The sequence below is a fragment of the Anolis sagrei genome, chromosome 11 (genome assembly GCF_037176765.1).
Source record: "Anolis sagrei isolate rAnoSag1 chromosome 11, rAnoSag1.mat, whole genome shotgun sequence".
Taxonomy (NCBI): domain Eukaryota; kingdom Metazoa; phylum Chordata; class Lepidosauria; order Squamata; family Dactyloidae; genus Anolis; species Anolis sagrei.
Genome location: NC_090031.1, coordinates 33,618,014 through 33,641,776, shown reverse-complemented (window position 1 = coordinate 33,641,776; position 23,763 = coordinate 33,618,014). Strand labels below are relative to the sequence as shown.

At 47.5% G+C, this 23,763-nt stretch overlaps 2 protein-coding genes across 3 annotated transcripts in view; both read right to left on the bottom strand.

The window, feature by feature from the left end:
- Positions 1-23,763, bottom strand: part of LOC132763883 (transmembrane and immunoglobulin domain-containing protein 1) — a 59,937-nt gene that overhangs the window by 4,390 nt on the left and 31,784 nt on the right. For both annotated transcript variants that reach the window (XM_067472177.1, XM_067472178.1), the window contains exons 5-6: positions 5,409-5,501; positions 1,101-1,379 (exon numbers count right to left, since the gene is read on the bottom strand). In XM_067472177.1, the coding sequence (XP_067328278.1) occupies positions 1,101-1,379; positions 5,409-5,501 (372 nt within the window). The remainder of the gene's footprint in view (positions 1-1,100; positions 1,380-5,408; positions 5,502-23,763) is intronic.
- On the bottom strand, positions 18,527-20,951 carry LOC132763315 (claudin-3-like). Its single transcript, XM_060756705.2, has one exon. The coding sequence runs from the start codon at positions 20,745-20,747 to the stop codon at positions 20,106-20,108; it is 642 nt and encodes a 213-aa protein (XP_060612688.2). The 5' UTR covers positions 20,748-20,951; the 3' UTR covers positions 18,527-20,105.

Sequence of the window (23,763 nt, the reverse complement as noted above, 5' to 3'; positions counted from 1 at the left end):
TTCATGATTTCTTCCTTTCTGTTGAAATTGTCCACATGCTTCTTGTGGATTTCAATGGCTTCTCTGTGTAGTCGGACATGGTGGTTGTGAGAGACCTCACTACCTCTGAGGATGCTTGCCATAGATGCAGGCGAAACGTCAGGAGAAAATGCCTCTAGAACATGGCCATATAGCCCGGAAAAACCTACAACAACCCAGTGATTCCGGCCATGAAAGCCTTCGACAATACGATGTCACCTCCATTTGGCAAATATGAATCTCTATGAACCTAGAGACCACCTGATAAGCACAAGTCAAAAGAATGGTATGACCTTGTTAGAAGACAAGTGATATTCATAAGACATTAATGTAATAGCACACAGGTAGCTCGGTTGCTAAACTGAGGAACCATGTCTTTAAATAAAAACAGGCCACGACAAAAAAAATCTGGTTAACAGAGGATGGTTGTTTGAAGTAGGATTTGCAGTTGTCCAAAAAATATAAACACTCCCTTAAAGCATGCACTCAAAAAAACAAAACAAAGTATTCTCTGAAAAGTAAGATATCTTGTTTACTAACAAACTTGTATATAGGCACATAGTCTTGAAATGTCTTTAAGCATTTCTGTACTCGCTCAAGTCCATGAGCACACACATCCACCTCCAAAGAGGTCTGAAACCAGACTTATTTCATTGAAAAAGTGGAGTCCTGAGTTTGCATATGCTCAGCGTAATCCCATATCTAACTCCTCCCATATCCAAGAGGTAAGTCAAACTGGCAAATTAACCTACACAGAGTACAGGCTAACAATTGTATATGCATTAACAAACAGTTAGTGGAGCAAACTCAAGCAAACTCTTGTCGGGACCACTTTCCATTTGGAAATGTGTGACTTTGCAGCCAAAGAAAGGCCATGTAGATCCAGAACAGGTCTCTGTTGTCATTTGCGGACTGGACCCACTACCAAAGCCTACACCTGGAAGACAATCAGCAACAATATTAACAAGAAAAGGATCCTATCAGGAAGTTTCAGGGGGAGCCAAACCCTCAAAAGTGCTCTGTTGCAATGGATAGAAAACCCAAACCTCGGACCCCCCAGGATCCAGAAGCTGTCCACTCACACAGGACGTCCAGGGTGACCGAGACCTGGACGGAGGCATCCCGGGCCAATCTGCAGGTGAAGGAGATGCCGTTGTCCTCCACGGAGACCGGGAAGACGCAGAGGCTGCTGCTGGTCATCCTGTTCCCGTCCTTCAGGTCAACGGTGCCATCTTCCCGGAGCCAGAACAGTTCCTCCTCTTGACTGTGGTTTCGGACCGAGCAACGAAGGGGCAGAGCCCGGCCAGGCATCGTGGAGACCTTGCGGTCAACGGCAATGTCATTAATCGCCAGCTCCAAGCCTGAAGAGAGGAAAACACTTTGTTATCAGTTTAGTGTTGTGTGCCAAATCCACTTTAATTGCCTTGATTCATTTTTTTTCCGTGTATCAGGAGCAACTTGAGAAACTGCAAGTCGCTTCTGGTGTGAGAGAATTGGCTGTCTCTAAGGATGTTTCCCAGGTTACGTTGTCTGGATGTTTTGATGTTTTCCCATCCTTGGGGAAAACATCAGGAAAACCAGCAGATCCCTAATCCATCTAAAACACAGACATGTGCCTTTCACCTTAAGAACAGAGAAGCATCCCGAGCTCTGAGGATTATTACCTGGGAAGGAATCCCACTAGAACATTGCAGCGCACCCACATACCTGGGAGTCACTCTGGACTGTGCCCTGACCTACACGAAGCACTGCCTGAACATCAAGGAAAAAGTGGGTGCTAGAAACAATATCGTACGAAAGCTGACTGGCACAACCTGGGGATCACAACCAGACACAGTGAAGACATCTGCCAATGCGCTATGCTATTCTGCTGCTGAGTACGCATGCCCAGTGTGGAACACATCTCACCATGCTAAAGCAGTGGATGTGGCTCTTAATGAGACATGCCGCATTATCATAGGGTGTTTGCGCCCTACACCAGTGGAGACATTATACTGTTTAGCCGGCATTGCACCACCTGACATCCGCCGGGAAGTAGCAGCCAATAGTGAAAGGACCAAAGCAGAGACATCTCCAGCTCATCCCCTGTTTGAGTATCAGCCAGCACGTCAACGACTTAAATCAAGAAATAGTTTTTTTAGATCTATAGAGACACTTGCTGGAACACCTCAGCAAGTGAGAGTCCAAAAGTGGCAGGCTCAAACCCAGAACTGATACGAAATGAGAGACTCCCCCCTGGGCACACAGAAGACTGGGCGACTTGGAGGGCGCTGAACAGACTGCGCTCTGGCACCACGAGATGCAGAGCCAACCTTCAGAAATGGGGCCACAAAGTGGAATCCACGACATGCGAGTGCGGAGAAGAGCAAACCACAGACCACCTGCTGCGATGCAACCTGAGCCCTGCCACGTGCACAAGGGAAGACCTTCTTGCGGCAACACCAGAAGCACTCCAAGGGGCCAGGTACTGGTCAAAGGACATTGAATCAGCTACCAAGTTTGCAAAATTTGTGTTGTTTTTTTAAATCTGTTTGTTTGTATTACATTTCTAACAGAACAAAACAAACAAACAGATTTAAAGAAACAACACAAATTTTGCAAACTTGGTAGCTGATTAACTGGGAGGTTGTCCTTTTTGCGGATGACACGATAAAATAAATATCCTTGGGGGAGGCTTCCCTCATGTCCCTGCATGGGGAGCTGGAGCTGACAGAGGGAGCTCATCCACACTCTCCCCAGATTCGAACCTCCGACCTGTTAGTCTTCAGTCCTACCAGCACAAGGGTTTAACCCATTGCGCCACCGGGGGCTCCTCTGGGTTCAGTGATGTAGTTTGATAAGGTTTTGAACCTTCTCTGCCAAACTACAAATCCCAGGATTGCATAGCATTGAGCTATGGCCATTAAATCACAGGTGATGCTCCAGGGACTTCAAAGATGGCATCAATTTAATGTGTACCCTAATTTTGGCAAGGTAATATAGTCCAGGGAGCCCCCGGTGGTGCAGTGGGTTAAACCGCTGAGCTGCTGAACTTGCTGACCGAAAGGTCGGCCGTTTGAATCTGGGGAGTGGGGTGAGCTCCCGCTGTTAACCCCAGCTTCTGCCCCCTGTGGTGCAGCGGGTTAAACCGCTGAGCTGCTGAACTTGCTGACCGAAAGGTCGGCCGTTCGAATCTGGGGAGTGGGGTGAGCTCCCGCTGTTAGCCCCAGCTTCTGCCAACCTAGCTGCTTGAAAAAATGCAAATATGAGTAGATCAATAGGTACCGCTCTGGCAGGAAGGTAACAGTGCTCCATGCAGTCATGCTGGCCACATGACCTAGGAGGTGTCTATGGACAACGCCAGCTCTTCAGCTTAGAAATGGAGATGAGAACCAGAGTCCCAGAATCGGACTCAACTAGACTTAATATCAAGGGGAAACCTTTACCTAATTTAGTCTAAAAGGCGAGCATTAGAATTGGGTAAATATGGTGAATTCTTATGGCAACCACGAGAAACAATGTGAAGCTATACATTGAAGTCAAAGTCGACAGGATGGCAGGTCACGACGACAATGATTGCAAAGCTTTAGAGGAAAGCTGGGACAGAATGCAATAAAATAAATCAAAACAAAGCACTCAAAAGCAAACAAACAATAAAATAAAATGGTTACTGTCATTGTAATCTTTCCTTATCCCCTTAAGTCAGGTATGGGCAAACCCAAGCTTTGGGCTGCACGAGGCCCCTTGGGCTCATTTCTCAGGCCCTCCTCCCTCTCAACATCCTGTTCTTTCTTCCTTCTCTCTTTCCTTCCTCCTTCCCACTCTCCCTTACCTCTGTCTTTCTCACTCCCACCTTCCTTTCCTTCCACCCTTTTGTTGCGCCTTCCTTCGCTCTTTCCTCTCTCCTTTCTTTTCTGTTTCTCCTTCCTTCCTTCCCTTTTGTCTTTCCTCCCTCCTTCCTTCCCTTCCCTCTTTGCTCCCTTCTTCCTTTTCTCTCTCTCCTTCCTTCCTTCCTTCCTTCCTTCCTTCCTTCCTTCCTTCCTTCCTTCCTTCCTTCCTTCCCTTTTTTCTTTCCTCCCTTTTTCTTTCTTCCTTCCTTCTCTCCTTCCTCCCTTCTTCCTTTTCTCTCTCTCCTTCCTTCCTTCCTTCCTTCCTTCCTTCCTTCCTTCCTTCCCTTTTGTCTTTCCTCCCTTTTTCTTTCTTCCTTCTCTCCTTCCTCCCTTCTTCCTTTTCTCTTTCTCCTTCCTTCCTTCCCTTTTCTTTCCTCTTCCTTCCCTCTTTCCTCCCTTCTTCCTTCCCTCTTTCCTCCCTTCTTCCTTTTCTTTTTCTCCTTCCTTCCTTCCCTTTTGTTTTCCTCCCTCCTTCCTCTTCTGTTTCTCCTTCCTTCACTTTTTCCTCCCTCCTTCTTTTTCGCTTTCTCCTTCCTTCCTTTCCTTTTCTTCCCCCCCTTCCTCTTCTTTCTCCTTCCTTCCTTCCTTCCTTACTTCCTTCCTTCCTTCCTTCCTTCTTTCCCTCCCTCCCTCCCTCCCTCCCTCCCTTGTCTTTCCTTCCTTCCCTTGTCTTTCCTTCCTTCTCTTTTCTTCCTCCTTCCCTTGCTCTCTTCCTTCCCTTTTACCTTCATCCTTCCTTCTCTCTTTCCTCCCTCCTAAACCTCTCTCTTTTCTTCCCTCCTTCCCTTTTGTCTTTCCTTCATTCTTTCCTCCCTTCTTCCCTCTCTCTCTTTCTCCTTCCTTCCTCCTCTTTTGTCATTCCTCCCTCCCTTCCATTCTTCCTTCCTTCTTTCCTTCCTATTTGACGGAAAAGATGAGGAAGAACTCATGTTAGAAAGTGGCATAGGCTTTCTTGGAGTTTGGTGCCGTCTTCTACTCTGGAGGCTTTCCTGCAGAGGCTGTCTGTCAGGAGTGCTTTGATTGTGCCTTCCTGCATGGCAGGGGGTCAGACTAGATAGCCTTTGGGGTTCTCTCCCAGCTCTAAGATTCTATGCCAGGAATAGGTAAGACGGGGTGTAATGGGGTACACTTTTTCCTCTCCCCTCCTCCATCTCACCCTGACCTTTTGGGATCCAAATGTTTCCCGTGGTTCCTTCACCTTAGAGCTGGGAGAGAACCCCAAAGGCTATCCAGTCTGACCCCCTGCCATGCAGGAAGGCACAATTAAAGCACTCCCGACAGACAGCCTCTGCAGGAAAGCCTCCAGAGAAGGAGAAGGCACCAAACTCCAAGAAAGCCAATGCCACTCTCCAACATGAGTTCTTCCTCATCTTTTCCATCAAATTGGAAAGAAGGAAGGAAGGAAGGAAGGAAGGAAGGGAAGAGGAAGGGGAGGAAAGACCACCGACTCACCCACCTTGCGGCCTCCAGGTTAGGAAGTTTCCTCCGGCCCCAATCCTATACTTTTCACGTATTGCTTACCTGTGATGCTCAAAGGCCAAAGGATTGAGGTGAAGAGCAACGTTTGGCAAAAAATCCCTGCAAACGCCATTTCGGATGCGTTACGGTCAGGACCTGCGGCACAAAAGAGTCACAACGTTGGCACCCGAGTCACACCACGATTCGGGCCCCAAATTTCCTGCGACTCCCCCTGGGAAAGGTCTCTGCTCCTCCGAGGGAAGGGCAACCTGGCTTTTATAGTTATATGCCTTTATTGCCTTTTGGAGACCGAGTGAGTCAAGGGAGCCGGGTTCAAGGAGGCGCTCCCTCCAAGGACGATCTGGGTAAACATCGGGCTCTTCTCGCTTGCCTGAAAACCCATTCCCTGCTTTTACAGCTTCATTGAGGCAATGAGGAACAAGGCATTGGCTTTGACCTGAAGGGCATCCAACTGTCTTGGCGGACTTCATCCCTACGAATTCCTCAAAATGGGAATATTTCCGCGTGGATTGCTCATAGACGTGGATTGTTTAGAAGGGGTGGCAAGAAGGGACAGAGAGTTTCATCTACGCTAATGATTGTGCCATCACCACTCATCCAGTGAGTTTTGAAATGTTTGAAGAGAAGCTCTCCAAAGCTTGAGGTGCTCTTACTGCCTATCACAGGGAAAACCAGGTGATTCCTAATCCATCTAAGTTTCATCTATGCTGACTATTGTGCCATCACCACTCATCCAGTGAGCTTTGAAATGGTTGAACAGAAGCTCTCCCAAGCTTGAGGTGTTCTTACTGCCTATGACAGGGGAAACCAGCTGATTTCTAATCCATCTAAATTTCATCTATGCTGACGATCGTGCCATCACCACTCACGCAATGAGCTTTGAAATGGTTGAACAGAAGCTCTCCAAAACTTGAGGTGCTCTTATTGCCTACTACAGGGGTAAAAGCTGGTTTCTCATCCATCTAAGTTTCATCTATGCTTATGATCATGCCATCACCGCTCAAGAAGGGAGCTTTGAAATGGTTGAACAGAAGCTCTCCAAATCTTTAGGTGCTCTTACTGCCTATTACATGGGAAACTAGCTGATTCCAAATCCATCTAAGTTTCATCTATGCTGACGATTGTGTCATCACCACTCAAGAAAAGAGCTTTGAAATGGTTGAACAGAAGCTCTCCGAACCTTGAGGTGCTCTTACTGCCTATTACAGAGAAAACCAGCTGATTTCTAATCCATCTAAGTTACATCTATGCTGACGATCGTGCCATCACTGCTGAAGCAAGGAGCTGCTGAATACGCATGCCCAGCATGGAAGACCTCTCACCAGAAGCTCTCCAAAGCTTTAGGTGCTCTCACTGCCTATGACAGGGAAACCCAGCTGATTCCTAATCCCTCTAAGTTAAATCTATGCTGACAATCGTGCCATCACCACTTATACATTGAGTTTTGAAATGGTTGAACAGAAGTTCTCCAAAGCTTGAGGTGCTCTTACTGCCTATGACAGGGGAAACCAGCTGATTCCTAATTCATCTGAAACGCAGATGTGTGCTTTTAACCTTAAGAAGAAACAAACATCTTGAGCTCTGAGGAAACGATCTATGCTGATGATCATACCATCACTGCTCAAGCAAAGAGCTTGGAAATGGTTGAACTGAAGCTCTCCAAAGCTGTAATTGCCCTTACTGCCTATCACAGGGGAAACCAGCTGATTCCTAATCCATCTAAGTTTCATCTATGCTGACGATCGTGCCATCACCACTCATCCAGTGAGCTTTGAAATGGTTGAACAGAAGCTCCCCCAAGCTTGAGGTGCTCTTACTGCCTATCACAGGGAAAACCAGCTCATTCCTAAGCCATCTAAGTTTCATCTATGCTGACGATCGTGCCATCACCGCTCAAGAAGGGAGCTTTGAAATGGTTGAATCATAGAATCAAAGAGTTGGAAGAGACCTCCTGGGCCATCCAGTCCAACCCCCTGCCAAGAAGCAGGAATGTTGCATTCAAATCACCCCTGACAGATGGCCATCCAGCCTCTGTTCAAAAGCTTCCAAAGAAGGAGCCTCCACCACACTCCGGGGCAGAGAGTTCCACTGCTGAACGGCTCTCACAGTCAGGAAGTTCTTCCTCATGTTCAGATGGAATCTCCTCTCTTGTAGTTTGAAGCCATTGAACAGAAGCTCTCCAAAGCTTGAGGCACTCTTCCTGCCCATTACAAGGGAAACCAGCTGATTTCGAATCCATCTAAGTTCCATCTATGCTGATGATCGTGCCATCACTGCTCACACAGGGAGCTTTGAAATGGTTGAACAGAAGCTTTCCAAATCTTTAAGTGCTCTTACTGCCTAATACATGGGAAACTAGCTGATTCCAAATCCATCTAAGTTTCATCTATGCTGACGATTGTGTTATCACCACTCAAGAAAAGAGCTTTGAAATGGTTGAACAGAAGCTCTCCAAAGCTTGAGGTGCTCTTACTGCCTATCACAGGGGAAACCAACTGGTTTCTAATCCATCTAAGTTTCATCTATGCTGACGATCATGCCATCACCACTCATCCAGTGAGCTTTGAAATGGTTGAACAGAAGTTCTCCAAAGCTTGAGGTGCTCTTACTGCCTATGACAGGGGAAACCAGCTGATTCATAATCTATATGAAACGCAGATGTGTGCTTTTAATCTTAAGAAGAAATAAACATCTCGAGCTCTGGGGAAACGATCTATGCTGATGATCATGCTCAAGCAGAGAGCTTTGAAATGGTGGAACAGAAGCTCTCCAAAGCTTGAGGTGCTCTTCCTGCCCATTACAGGGAAAACCAACTGGTTTCTAATCCATCTAAGTTTCATCTATGCTGACGATCTTGCCATCACTGCTCAAGAAGGGAGCTTTGAAATGGTGGAACAGAAGATCTCCAAAGCTTGAGGTGCTCTTATTGCCTATTACATTAAAAACTAGCTGATTTCTAATCCATCTAAGTTTCATATATGCAGATGATCGTGCCATCACCACTCATCCAGTGAGCTTTGAAATGGTTGAACAGAAGCTCTCCAAAGCTTTAGGTGCTCTTACTGCCTATTACAGGGGAAAACAGCTGGTTTCTAATCCATCTAAGTTTCATCTATGCTGACAATTGTGTCATCACCACTCAAGTAGGGAGCTTTGAAATTGTTGGACAGAAGCTCTCCAAAGCTTGAGGTTCTCTTACCGCCTATTACAGGAGAAATCAGCTGATTTCTAATTCATCTATGTTTCATCTATGCTGATGATCATGCCATCACTGCTCAAGAAGAGAGCTTTGAAATGGTTGAACGGAAGCTCTCCGAAGCTTTGTTTGCTCTTTCTGCCCATTACAGGGAAAAACAGCTGATTCCTAATCCATCTAAAATGCAGATGTGTGCATTTTAAGAACAGACAAGCATCCCGAGCTCTGAGGATTACCTGGGAAGGAATCCCACTGGAGCATTGCAGTGCACCCAAATACCTGGGAGTCACTCTGGACCGTGCTCTGACCTACAAGAAGTGGGTGCTAGAAACAATATCATACGAAAGCTGACTGGCACAACCTGGGGATCACAACCAGACACAATGAAGGCATCTGCCCTTGCGCTTGGCTACTCTGGTGCTGAATATGCATGCCCAGCATGGAATACATCTCACCATGCTAAAACAATGGATGTGGCTCTTAATTAGACATGCCGCATTATCACAGGATTTCTAGGCTCAACACCACTGGAGAAATTATACTGTTTATCCAGTATTCCACCACCTGACATTCAACGGAAAGTAGCAGCCAATAATGAAAGGACCAAGGCAATGACATCTCCGGCCCATCCTCTGTTCGGATATCATCCATCATGTCAATGTCTTAAATCAAGAAAGAGCTTCCTAAGAACTAGCGGAAGTCATTTCGGAACCATTGGCAACCATCTTTGAGAGTTCTTGGAGAATGGGAGAAGTTCCAGCAGATTGGAGGAGGGCCAATGTGGTCCCAATCTTCAAGAAGGGAAAAAAGGATGACCCAAACAACTACCGTCCGGTCAGCCTCACGTCGATACCGGGCAAGATTTTGGAAAAGATTGTTAAGGAAGCGGTCTGCAAACACTTAGAAACAAATGCAGTCATCGCTAATAGTCAACATGGATTTATCAAAAACAAGTCATGCCAGACTAATCTGATCTCTTTCTTCGATAGAGCTACAAGCTGGGTAGATGCGGGGAATGATGCCGTGGATGGAGCGTGTCTGGATGTCAGGAAGGCCTTCTTTGACAAGGTCCCCCATGACCTTCTGGCAAGGAAACTAGTCCAATGTGGGCGAGGCAAAACTACGGTGAGGTGGATCTGTAATTGGTTAAGTGGACGAACACAGAGAGTGCTCACTAATGCTTCCTCTTCATCTTGGAAAGAAGTGACAAGTGGAGTGCCGCAGGGTTCCATCCTGGGCCCGGTCCTGTTCAACATCTTTATTAATGACTTAGATGAAGGGCTAGAAGGCAGGATCATCAAGTTTGCAGACGACACCAAATTGGGAGGGATAGCCAATAGTCCAGAGGACAGGAGCAGAATTCAAAACGATCTTGACAGATTAGAGAGATGGGCCAAAACTAACAAAATGAAGTTCAACAGAGACAAATGCAAGATACTCCACTTTGGCAGAAAAAATGAAATGCAAAGATACAGAATGGGGGACAATGCCTGGCTCGAGAGCAGTACGTGTGAAAAAGATCTTGGAGTCCTCGTGGACAACAAGTTAAACATGAGCCAACAATGTGATGTGGCGGCAAAAAAAGCCAATGGGATTTTGGCCTGCATCAATAGGAGCATAGTGTCTAGATCTAAGGAAGTCATGCTACCCCTCTATTCTGCTTTGGTTAGGCCACATCTGGAATATTGTGTCCAATTCTGGGCACCACAATTCAAGAGAGATATTGACAAGCTGGAATGTGTCCAGAGGAGGGCGACTAAAATGATCAAGGGTCTGGAGAACAAGCCCTATGAGGAGTGGCTTAGGGAACTGGGCATGTTTAGCCTGAAGAAGAGAAGGCTGAGAGGAGATATGATAGCCATGTATAAATATGTGAGAGGAAGCCACAGGGAGGAGGGAGCAAGCTTGTTTTCTGCTTCCTTGGAGACTAGGACGCGGAACAATGGCTTCAAACTACAAGAGAGGAGATTCCACCTGAACATTAGGAAGAACTTCCTGACTGTGAGAGCCGTTCAGCAGTGGAACTCTCTGCCCCGGAGTGTGGTGGAGGCTCCTTCTTTGGAAGCTTTTAAACAGAGGCTGGATGGCCATCTGTCAGGGGTGATTTGAATGCAATATTCCTGCTTCTTGGCAGGGGGTTGGACTGGATGGCCCATGAGGTCTCTTCCAACTCTTTGATTCTATGATTCTATGATCTACAGAGATACTTGCAGGAACACCTCAGCAAGCAAGAGTCCAAAAGTGGCAGGATAAAACTTGGAACCTCAGTCAGTGGCTGATATCGGATGAGAGACTCCCTCCTGGGCACACAGAAGACGGGGCGACTTGGAAGGCGCTGAACAGACTCGCACCACGAGATGCTGAGCCAACCTTCAGAAATGGGGCCACAAAGTGGAGTCCATGACATGCGAGTGCGGAGAAAAGCAAACCACAGACCACTGACTACAATGTGACCTGAGCCCTGCCACATGCACAATGGAGGACCTTCCCACAGTGACACCAGAGGCACTCAGTCAAAGGACATTTAGTATAATGCCATCATTATTTATATAATACTTGGTAGGGAGGCGATCCTACAAAAGTCTGATACTCTTAACCCCAGAACTTTAGGGTCAACGTCAGAGGTGGCTTCAAGGCTGGATGGCCATCTCTGAGGAGGGCTTAGGTGGTGCCAAGAAACCAAGTTAGATAGCTGAGCAAGTCTGGAATACTGGGTTGCTGTGAGTTTTCCGGGCGGTTTGGCCATAATCTCAGAGAAATCCATTGATCCCGGCCATGAAAGCCTTGGACAACAAATCTGAAATACGTTGGAAATGAAAAAAAAGTTGTTTTTCCATACATCAAGCAGAGGAAGCATTTTGGGGGCCTTGTCAATCAACTTTGGGGAGATTTTGAGTTCTTATACTTACAGTGGAAAATTAAATTACAATGTTCGTGCAGATCTGGCTGTGGCCACAAGAGGGAAGCAATGGCTCATGCGCCATGCTCCAGTCAAATGGATAAACCCATTGCTAAGTGTGCACGCACCACGGGGAGGCTCCAGTAGAATGATAGCAAGGTTATCAAGCCCTCCCGACAGATGGCCATCCAGCCTTGATGCCATCTCTGATTGATGGTGATCCTAAAGTTCTGAAAGATTTTTGTAGGATCACCTCCATACCAAAGGTGCGCATGCACCATGGGGAGGCTCCAGTAGAATGATAGCAAGGTTATCAAGCCCTCCCGACGGATGGCCATCCAGCCTTGATGCCATCTCTGACTAATGGTGACCCTCAAGTTCTGGGGCTGAAAGACTTTTGTAGGATCGCCTCCATACCAAAGGTGCACATGCACCATGGGAAGGCTCCAGTAGTATGATAGCAAGGTGATCAAGCCCTCCCGACAGATGGCCATCCAGCCTTGATGCCATCTCTGACTAATGGTGACCCTAAAGTTCTGAAAGACTTCTTTAGGATCACCTCCATACCAAAGGTGCGCATGCACCACGGGGAGGCTCCATATAGAATGATAGCAAGGTTATCAAGCCCTCCTGACAGATGTCCATCCAGCCTTGATGCCATCTCTGAGTAATGGTGACCCTAAAGTTCTGGGGCTGAAAGCATTTTGTAGGATTGCCTCCATACCAAAGGTACACATGCACCATGGGGAGGCTCCAGTAGAATGATAGTAAGGTTATCAAGCCCTCCTGACAGATGGCCATCCAGCCTTGAAGCCATCTCTGACTAATGACCCTAAAGTTCTGAGGCTGAAAGACTTTTGTACGACCGCTTCCATACCAAAGGTGCGCATGCACCATGGGGAGGTTCCAGTAGAATGATAGCAAGGTGATCAAGCCCTCCCGACAGATGGCCATCCAGCCTTGAAGCCATCTCTGACTAATGGTGACTCTCAAGTTCTGGGGATGAAAGACTTTTGTAGGATTGCCTCCACACCAAAGGTGCGCATGCACCATGGGGAGGATCCAACAGAATGATAGCAAGGTTGCACCTGAGCATGGGCAGAGGGCCAGAGTCTTAAACAATTCCTTCCCTTTCTTAAAGCCAATTCAGACCTTCCCCAATGCACTTTGGCACCACTTGAACAGCCAAAGCTCGACGCTCTGAGATCCTGGGAGTTGTCATTCGATAAGGTCTCTCCCTTTCTCTGCCAATGAGGGCAAACTACATCTTCCAGGACTCCCTAATATTGAGCCGTCGCAGTTCAAGTGCCATTCTGCAGTGCAAATGCAGCCGGAGAACTCCGAAAATGGCCCGGGGAGGGGTAAACCAGCCTACGTCTGGCCTGGGGCCAAAGCACCTGTCCCAGTATCGGTCACGTGTGCAAATGGCGCTGGGGCGTGGAGACAACCCTGTCCTTTGTTCCAAGGAGAGCAGCAGCAGAAAAGAAGGCCTGGCTTTCTGTTTTGCAGCCTTATTATTGCACTTTTGAAAGCGGTTTCCAAAAAGCAGCCTGTTTCAGAGCTGCAAGAGACCCCCAAGGGCTACCCAGTCTAACCCCATTCGGTAATATAGAAAGACACCATCAAGCCCCTCCCGACAGATGGCCAGTCAGCCCCTGTGTTATTCCAGGGGAGGCTGACCAAAGCAGAACAGAGTGGGACTATGACTTTCCTTGGTCTCAACACGGGACTCCTATTTATTTATTTATTTTATTTATTTACATTGATATGCCACCCTTCTTACCCCAAAGGGGACTCAGAGCGGCTTCCAAGTTACATGTAAATACAATATATTATATTATTAGCATAGCACAATATTAGCAACATACATTCCCATATTGTACTACACCAGTATATTGCAATATTATTTGTAATATTACATGTAATATGAATGTATGTATACAATATATTATATAATTAGCACAGCACAATATTAGTATTATGTATTACTATATTGTACTATAACGCTATCTGTAATATTATTAGTAATATTACGTGTAATATAAAATATAACTCTTATAGTTTATTATTAGTAGTATTACATTGAATTACATTATAATATTATTATCAATATTATATGAGTATCTGCATTTTGGATGGATTAGGAATCAGCAGATTTCTCTGTAATAAGCAGTAAGACCCTCTAAAGCAGTGGTTCTCAACCTGGGGTCCCCAGATGTTTTTGGCCTACAACTCCCAGAAATTTCAGCCAGTTTATCAGCTGTTAAGATATCTGGGAGTTGTAGTCCAAAAACATCTGGGGACCCCAGGTTGAGAACCACTGCTCTAAAGCTTCAGAGAGCTTGTGTTCAACCATTTCAAAGCTCCCTGCTTGGATGGTGATAGCATGATCATCAGCATAGATGAAACTCCCTGTCCCTTCTGGCAGTGGCATCTCCAAGCCAGGCTTCACCCATGCTATCACTATCCATTGCATTTGTGTTGCCTAAGTGTAGTCCCTTACGTCCCTCCCTGCTGAAATGCATGTTGTTCGCCTTGGCGAGGGAACCGTCACGCTCCTTGAACTCGGGGCAGGCGAAAGTAAACAGAAGCGGGTTCAATCCGCTCTCCGCCTGGTGCATCCATCTTGCCCAGGACGAAGCCAAACAGGTGTGACCCAAGCTTGGCAGGAGAAAAGGAACAGCCAGTCCCTGGGTCTCACGTTTAACAAGGCTGGCACTCCCTGGTGGTTAAGAGCTGTTTGAGAATGGAATATATTGCCCTTGTGTCTTTCAAGCAGAGGATGGATGGCCATCAGTGGGGAGGGCTTGGATGGTGCTTTCCTGCCTATTCCCAACGGAATGGCCCTTGGAGGTCCCTTTCAACTCTAGGACTCTTTGATAGAGATGCAGACGAATAGACGCATACATAAAGGGGGTGGACTGGATGACCTTTGGAGGTCCCTTCCAACTCTAGGGCTCTTTGGGTTGATGTATAGACCCATACATAAAGGGGTTGGACTGAATGACCTTTGGAGGTCCCTTCCAACTCTAGGACTCTCTGATAGAGACACAGATGACTGGATGGCCTTTGGAGGTCCCTTCCAATTCTAGAACTCTCTGAAAGAAACACAGAGATAAAGATGACCGGATGACCCTTGGAGGTCCCTTCCAACTCTAGGACTCTCTGACAGAGACACAGATGTATAGTCCCATTCATAAAGGAGGTGGACTGGGTGGCCCTTGGGGGCCCCTTCCAACTCTTTGATAGAGACGCAGATGAACAGACCCATACATAAAAGGGGTTGGAGTGGATGACCTTTGGAGGTCCCTTCCAACTCTAGGACTCTTTGGGTTGATGTATAGACCCATACATAAAGGGGGTTGGACTGGATGGCCCTTGGAGGTCCCTTCCAACTCTTTGATAGAGACACAGACGAACAGACCCATACATAAAGGGGGTGGACTGGATGGTCTTTGGAGGTCCCTTCCAACTCTAGGACTCTCTGATAGAGTCACAGACAAATAGACCCCTACATTAAAGGGGTGGACTGGATGGTCTTTGGAGACCCCTTCCAACTTTAGGACTCTTTGATAGAGACACAGATGAATAGACCCATACATAAAGGGGGTGGACTGGATGGCCCTTGGAGATCCCTTCCAATGCTAGGACTCTTTGATAGAGATGCAGATGAATAGACCCATACCTAAAGGGGGCTGGACTGGATGACCTTTGGAGGTCCCTTCCAACTCTAGGGCTCTTTGGGTTGATGCATAGACCCATACATAAAGGGGTTGGACTGGATGACCTTTGGAGGTCCCTTCCAACTCTAGGACTCTTTGATAGAGACACAGATGAATAGACCCATACACAAAGGGGGTTGGACTGGATGGCCCTTGGAGGTCCCTTCCAACTCTAGGACTCTCTGATAGGCAGATGAATAGACACATCCATGAAGTGGTTGGGACTGGATGGCCTTTGGGGACCCCTTCCAATTCTCCACTTCTTGGAGTGTGCCATCCAAAGCTCAATCCACCCCTCTACGTAAAAAGTGCCAACCTGTCTCCATGAACCCACGCAAGCTGTTGTCAACCTCCCTGCTCTGATGCTGGGGCCCACCCTAGATGGGTCCAAAGGCTGCCCCATTCCAGCTCCGAAGGCTGGGACGTGGGTCACGAGAGGCCAAAGTGCTACTGGATTATTCCACCAGCGCTGGGGAAGTCCCGGGCGAGCGATGGAAAAATCCTAGAATCACAGAAGAGTCGGAAGAGGTCCCAAGAGACGTTCGGTCTAGTCCCCTTCTGCCAGGCAGGAGGACACCATTCAAGCCCTCCCGACAGATGACCACCTAGCCTCTGCTTCAAAACTTCCAGAGAATGAGACTCCTGGATGTGCTATTTCTGAATCACGGGGGAAGAACTGGTTTTTTCGGCCCAAGAAACTGCTCTGGAATGCTAAATCTTCCCAAGGGCTTAATCAAAACTAGGTGGGGTGTTCTGAGCTCACACAATGTCCGGTTTCTGCAACTGTAAGGATGAAAATATCCCAAAGTTATCCCTATGAGTGGCTGAGAGATGGATATTAGCATTGTTGTTGGGTAGCTGTTAGTTTTCCATGCTGTCTGGCCATGTTCCAGAAGCATTCTCTCCTGACGTTTCGCCCACATCTATGGCAGGCATCCTCAGAGGTTGTGAGTCTGTTGGAAACTAGGCAAGTCGAGTTGATATCCCTGTGAACGTCCAGATATATAAACAAGTGTGAATGTTGCCATTGGCCACCGTGATTAGCATTGAATGGCCTTGCAGCTTCAAAGCCTGGCTGATTGCTGCTAGGGGGATCCTTTGTTGGGAGGCAAGTAGGGTTGATATCCCTGTGAACATCCAGATATATAAACAAGTGTGAATGTTGCCATTGGCCACCGTAATTAGCACTTAATGGCTTTGCAGCTTCAAAGCCTGGCTGCTTGCTGCTAGGGGGACCCTTTGTTGGGAGGCAAGTGGGGTCTATATATCTGGGTGGGAGAAAGAAATAACTCTTGTCTGTACATTGCATTTGGCCACCTTGATCAGAATTGAATGGACTTGCAGCTTCAAAGACTGCATGGTTGCTGCCTGGGGGATTCTTTGTTGGGAGGTGTTAGCTAGCCCTGATTGATTCTTGTCTGTAACTTTCATTTTTGTTCATTTTCGTGGTTTCAGAAAGGAGGAAGACATGAAAATGAACACAATCTGGCTACCAGTATTTACAAAACTCTAAAATCAGGACAGTAAACAAAGAACAACACTCGGAAAACAGCTGAATTTCTAACATGAAACAATCAGGGCTAGCTAACAACTCACAACAAAGCTTCTTACTGCCTGGGGGAATCCTTTGTTGAGAGGTGATTAGCTGTCCCTGATGGTTTCTTGTCTGGAGTTCCCCTGTTTTTTTAGTGTTGTTCTTTATTTGCTTCTGGTCAACCTGTTCTAGGAAAATGGAGTTTATATATATTTCTGTGGAATAATGTCCAGGGTGGGAGAAAGAACAACATTCAGAAACAGGGGAACTCCAGACAAGAAACCACCAGGGACAGCTAATCACCTCTCAACAAAAGATTCCCCCAGGCAGTAAGAAGCCATCCTTGAAAACTGCTAGGCCATTCAATGCTCATCAAGGTGACCAATTGCAACATTCACGCTTGCCTCAAGCAGACAAGGGTTCGTTCTCTCTCCCTGGACATCATTCCAGAGATATAAACCCCTAAATAAAAGACCTCACAACCTCTGAGGAGGGCTGCCCTAGATGTGGTTGAAACGTCAGGAGAGAATGCTTCTGAAACATGGCCAGACAGCCTGAAAAACTTTCAACAATCTATATAAACCCAACTTTCCTAGGTTCCAACAAACCTCACAACCTCTGAGGAGGCCTGCCCTAGATGTGGGCGAAATGATAGGAGAGAATGCTTCTGAAACATGGCCAGACAGCCTGAAAAACTTACAATATATATAAACCCAACTTTCCTAGGTTCCAACAGACCTCACAACCTCTGAGGAGGCCTGTCATAGATGTGGGTGAAAAGTCAGGAGAGAATGCTACTGGAACATGGTGATAAACAACAACAGAGAGGAAGCAGGCAGGGACATCTAACAACAAAAGTTTGCTCCAGGCACAGTCAGCCCACTGTATGCTAATCAAGGTGGTCAGTTGAAACATTCACACCTAGCTCCAGCAGACAAGAGTCCTTTGTGTCACCCTGGTCATTCCAACCTCTCAACAAAAGTTTGCTCCAGGCACAGTCAGCCCATTGTATGCTAATCAAGGTGGTCAGTTGAAACATTCACACCTAGCTCCAGCAGAAAAGAGTCCTTTGTCTCACCCTGGTCATTCCACAGATATATAAACCCCTTTTCCCTAGTTCTAACAGACCTCACTACCTCTGAGGATGCTTGCCATAGATTCAGGCGAAACGTCAGGAGAGAATGCCTCTAGACCATGGCCATACAGCCCGAAAAAACCTACAACAAAGCCCAGAAAACTCACAACCCATACCCTTCCTCCTTGATTTCCCATTGTGCTAAGTTCACGAATTGCAATTTTCGGTTTTCACCCATTGAAGCATCGTAAGTTGGGAACGAAGTGGAAGAGAGGGAAACTGGGATGATCAATGTCTTGTCGAAGGCTTTCATGGCCGGGATCACTGGGTTGTTGTAGATTTTTCCGGGCCATATGGCCATGTTCTGGAGGCAATTTTTCTCCTGACGTTTCGCGAAACGTCAGGAGAAAAATTGCCTCCAGAACATGGCCATATAGCCCGGAAAAACCTACAACAACCCAGAAACTGGGATGCTTTAAAAGCAACTGGGAAAAAAGTGGGAAGGAAGAAACAATGGCTTCTTGGAGTTAGGCTTCTTGTTGACTCTTCCGTGCTTGCGTCCGGAGCGAAAAGCCAGCAAAGCGTTGCCGACGCAGGTGCGGAAAGCGTGACGGCGCAGGTAGCAACCCAACCAACTTGGAAACAAAACATTCAGAATTGGAAAAAGAATAGAAAGGGAGCCTTGATGGGCAGGGAGTCAACATCAATGGGAGTCAAGAGAAGGCAACCGTCGGTTGAGTAAAACAAGAGTATTTTTATTTGGGAGGGACAAAAAGGGACACACAAGTAGGAACACTGTGTAACTTTGCCAGGAACCGGGGTGGCGTGGACGGACATGAGACTGACCCGCGGCTGCTTTTGGGAACATGTAACAAAGGTTCCTCCATATGCTCGAAACGGGCTCTACGTGGAGAGCGTTATCTCCCGTTGCCCGTCTCCCGCAGTCCAAAGGTTGGCACGGTTCCTTCAAAACCAAAGAGAACGACGTTGCCTCGAGGCGAAAGAGCCAAAGCGCCAAGACGGTGGCCATCTTGGACAGCTCGCTCCTTGTGGAAACCACCAACCTCTGCTTCCCTTGGGTCAACCTCATAGTTTTAAAAGGGTCAATCCATTGCAGATCCCAACTCTCCAAATCTCCATTGCATGGATGAATCCCTAAGGCAGTGGTTCTCAACCTTCCTAATGCCACGACCCCTTAATACACGTCCTCATGTTGTGGTGACCCCCAACCATAAAATTAGTTTCATTCCTACTTACTAACTGTTATTTTGCTGCTGTTATGAATAGTAAATATCTGATATTCAGGATGCCTTTTCATACACTGGACCAAATTTGGCACAAATACCCAATACGCCAACATTTGAATACTGGTGGGATTGGGGGAGGGTATTGATTTGTCCTGTGGGAGTTGGAGTTGCTGGGATTTATAGTTCACCTACTATCAAAGAGCATTCTGAACTCCACCAATGATGAAATTGAATCAAACTTGGAACACAGAAAATACTGGAAGGGTTTGGTGGGGACTGACCTTGAGTTTTGGGAGTTGTAGTTCACCTACATCCAGAGAGCACGGTGGACTCAAACAATGATGGATCTGGACCAAACCTGGCACGAATTCTCAATATGCCCAAATGTAAACGCTAGTGGAGTTTGGGGAAAATAGAACTTGACATTTGGGAGTTGTAGTTGCTGGGATTTATAGTTCACCTACAATCAAAAGCACGAATTCTCATATACTGTGTTTTCTGGTGGTCTTTGGTGACCCCTCTGACACTCCCCTCGTGACCCCTCCAGGGGTCCCGACCCCCAGGTTGAGAAACACTGCCCTAATGGATCCCCAGCATTAAATCAACCATTGGGTGGATGAATCTATCAACCATTAACGTGACGAATTCTCACTTTATGGCGTGTCCCCACCACCAAATAATCACCCCATACTCTCCTCCCCGCTCCCTGATTGGTAATAAACTAGATACAAGAAGGGCATCCAAATGTACATGTGTGTGGACAGGACACGACGATCCCATTACCCAATTGGCTGGGTTACGGACATGACGCCATATCCCAATCTTCGGGGAATGCTAGGTTATTCCGACCCTTATTCCGACCCTATTCCTGACCCTCCCAACGCCAGTCTCGGAAGTGCCGCCAATGTCTGGGGAGCGGAATCGAACGGTCCTCATCTGCAAAAGATAGTCAGAGGTCGAGGGCCAAAGGGATGGATTCGGAGCAGTGTCCTCGACATTCCCTTGCCTATGGTTGTCCATGCTCTAGAGTCTGTTGCGCCCATCCTGGTGGACGTCGATGCCCGCTTCACACGTAGTTCTTCTTGTCGTAGCTGGCCATCGTCGAGCGAGGGGCCGAGTAGGCGACGTTGGGCCGGTACTTCTCCTCTTTGGGGGGGCAGGAGCAGCAGAGCAACGAGCCCCCGAAAAGGAGCAACGCGGAGGCGGCCCACCCAATGTAGAGTGCCGCGCCCAGCTCCCGCTTGCGCGCCTCGGGCACCAGGCTGTTGTAGAAGTCGCGGACGATTTGGTTGGCCGACCAGCAGACCGGGATGAGGGTCAGGACGCCGGCCACGAGGAAGATGACGCCGGACACGATGGTGACCTTGGCCTTGGTGGCTTCGTCCTCGATGCAGCGGGTGCACTGGGCCCCCATGAGGAAGATCAGCAGGCCCAAGGCGCCCAGGACGATGGCGATGACGGTCAAGGCCCGGGCGGCCTGCATATCTTGCGGCAATGCCAACATGGAGTCATAGACCTTGCACTGCATCTGCCCGGTGCTCTGGACCACGCAGTCCATCCACAGGCCTTCCCAGGTGAATTGCGCCGTCACGATGTTGTAGCCGATGAAGGCCGTGACCCGCCACATGGGGAGGGCGCAGCACAGGATGCAGCCCACCCAGCCCAGGATAGAGAGGGCCGCACCACCGATCTCCAAGCCCATCGACATGGCTGGCCAAGTTCTAGGCAAATTTTCCGAAAAATGTATTCGTCCTCGCCGTAACGCCGCGTCCTTTGTCTCGGAGTGCAGTCCGCAGCGTCTGGCTTTGCCCCAGAGGCACCCAACACTCGGGGCGGATTTATAGCCGCCCCACGGCCAAGGGCGGGGGCCCGGTGAGCTCAGTGCGGGGTGGGGCTTCCCCAACGGACTCTCAACCTGCCCTTTCTTCCTTCTTTCGCTCAGTCACCCATTTCTCTTTGTTTGTTTGTGGGGATGGCAGAAAGCAAAGAGAGATGGAGGAGAGGTACTTGGAAACGGGCCCTGGATTCCAGGCAATTGCGGAGCGTGACCAAGGCAGGGCTTCAGGGAGAAGGAAGGGTGCCGTTCAGACCAGAAAGGTCCCTCCAAGACTGTGGCCAGCATGACTGCAAGGAGAGTTGGATACTGATAGAGAATTTAGGGGAGGTTATATGATACCATTCCCAGAATCCTCTAGCAAGAGAAGCCCAATGGGGGGAAGATTGGAATAGGAACTGGAATAGAAAGGAAGTTTGGACTGGGATCGCCATAGATTCAGACTCCGACTCCATAGACACCTCCACGGTCATGTGACCAGCATGGAGAGTTGGATACTAATAGAGAACTTGGGGTAAATTATATGATATCATTCCCAGAATCCTCTATCAAGAGAAGCCCAATGGAGAAAAGATTGGAATAGGAATTGGAGTAGAAAGGAAGTTTGGGGAAGTTTGGACTGGGATCGCCGTAGATTCAGACTCCGACTCCATAGACACCTTCATGGTCATGTGACCAGCATGGAGAGTTGGATACTGATAGAGAATTTGGAGTAAATTATATGATACCATTCCCAGAATCCTCTAGCAAGAGAAGCCCAATGGGGGAAAGACTGGAATAGGAACTGGAATAGAAAGGAAGTTTGGACTGGGATTGCTGTAGATTCAGACTCCGACTCCATGGACACCTCCAAGGTCATGTGGCCAGCATGGATAGTTGGATACTGATAGAGGATTTAGGGGAAATTATATGATACCATTCCCAGAATCCTCTAGCAAGAGAAGCCCAATGGGGGAAAGATTGGAATAGGAACTGGAATAGAAAGGAAATTTGGACTGGGATCGCCGTAGATTCAGACTCCAACTCCATAGACACCTCCATGGTCATGTGACCAGCATGGAGTTGGATACTGATAGAGAATTTGGGGTAAATTATATGATACCATCCCCAGAATCCTCTAGCAAGGGAAGCCCAATGGGGGAAAGATTGGAATAGGAATTGGAACAGAAAGGAAGTTTGGACTGGGATTGCTGTAGATTCAGACTCCAACTCCATAGACACCTCCACGGTCATGTGACCAGCATGGAGAGTTGGATACTGGTAGAGAATTTGGGGTAAATGATATGATACCATTCCCAGAATCCTCTAGCAAGAGAAGCCCAATGGGGGAAAGATTGGAATAGGAATTGGAACAGAAAGGAAGTTTGGACTGGGATTGCTGTAGATTCAGACTCCAACTCCATAGACACCTCCACGGTCATGTGACCAGCATGGAGAGTTGGATACTGGTAGAGAATTTGGGGTAAATGATATGATACCATTCCCAGAATCCTCTAGCAAGAGAAGCCCAATGGGGGAAAGATTGGAATAGGAATTGGAATAGAAAGGAAGTTTGGGGAAGTTTGGACTGGGATCGCCGTAGATTCAGACTCCGACTCCATAGACACCTCCATAGTCATGTGACCAGAATGGAGTTGGATACTGATAGAGAATTTGGGGTAAATTATATGATACTATTCCCAGAATCCTCTAGCAAGAGAAGCCCAATGGGGGAAAGACTGGAATAGGAACTGGAATAGAAAGGAAGTTTGGACTGGGATTGCCGTAGATTCAGACTCCGACTCCATAGACACCTCCACGGTCATGTGGCCGGCATGACTGCAAGGAGAGTTGGATACTGATAGAGAATTTAGGCGAAATTATATTATAACATCCACAGAATCCTCTAGCAAGAGAAGCCCAATGGGGGAAAGATTGGAATAGGAACTGGAATAGAAAAGAAGTTTGGACTGGGATCACCGTAGATTCAGACTCCGACTCCATAGAAACCTCCACGGTCATGTGGCCAGCATGGAGTTGGATACTGATAGAGAATTTGGGGTAAATTATATTATACCATTCCCAGAATCCTCTAGCAAGAGAAGCCCAATGGGGGAAAGATTGGAATAGGAATTGGAATAGAAAGGAAGTTTGGGGAAGTTTGGACTGGGATCGCCGTAGATTCAGACTCCGACTCCATAGACACCTCCACGGTCATGTGGCCAGCATGGAGTTGGATACTGATAGAGAATTTGGGGTAAATTATATGATACCATTCCCAAAATCCTCTAGCAAGAGAAGCCCAATGGGGGAAAGACTGGAATAGGAACTGGAATAGAAAGGAAGTTTGGACTGGGATTGCTGTAGATTCAGACTCCGACTCCATGGACACCTCCAAGGTCATGTGGCCAGCATGGATAGTTGGATACTGATAGAGGATTTAGGGGAAATTATATGATACCATTCCCAGAATCCTCTAGCAAGAGAAGCCCAATGGGGGAAAGATTGGAATAGGAACTGGAATAGAAAGGAAATTTGGACTGGGATCGCCGTAGATTCAGACTCCAACTCCATAGACACCTCCATGGTCATGTGACCAGCATGGAGTTGGATACTGATAGAGAATTTGGGGTCAATTATATGATACCATCCCCAGAATCCTCTAGCAAGGGAAGCCCAATGGGGGAAAGATTGGAATAGGAATTGGAACAGAAAGGAAGTTTGGACTGGGATTGCTGTAGATTCAGACTCCAACTCCATAGACACCTCCACGGTCATGTGACCAGCATGGAGAGTTGGATACTGGTAGAGAATTTGGGGTAAATGATATGATACCATTCCCAGAATCCTCTAGCAAGAGAAGCCCAATGGGGGAAAGATTGGAATAGGAATTGGAATAGAAAGGAAGTTT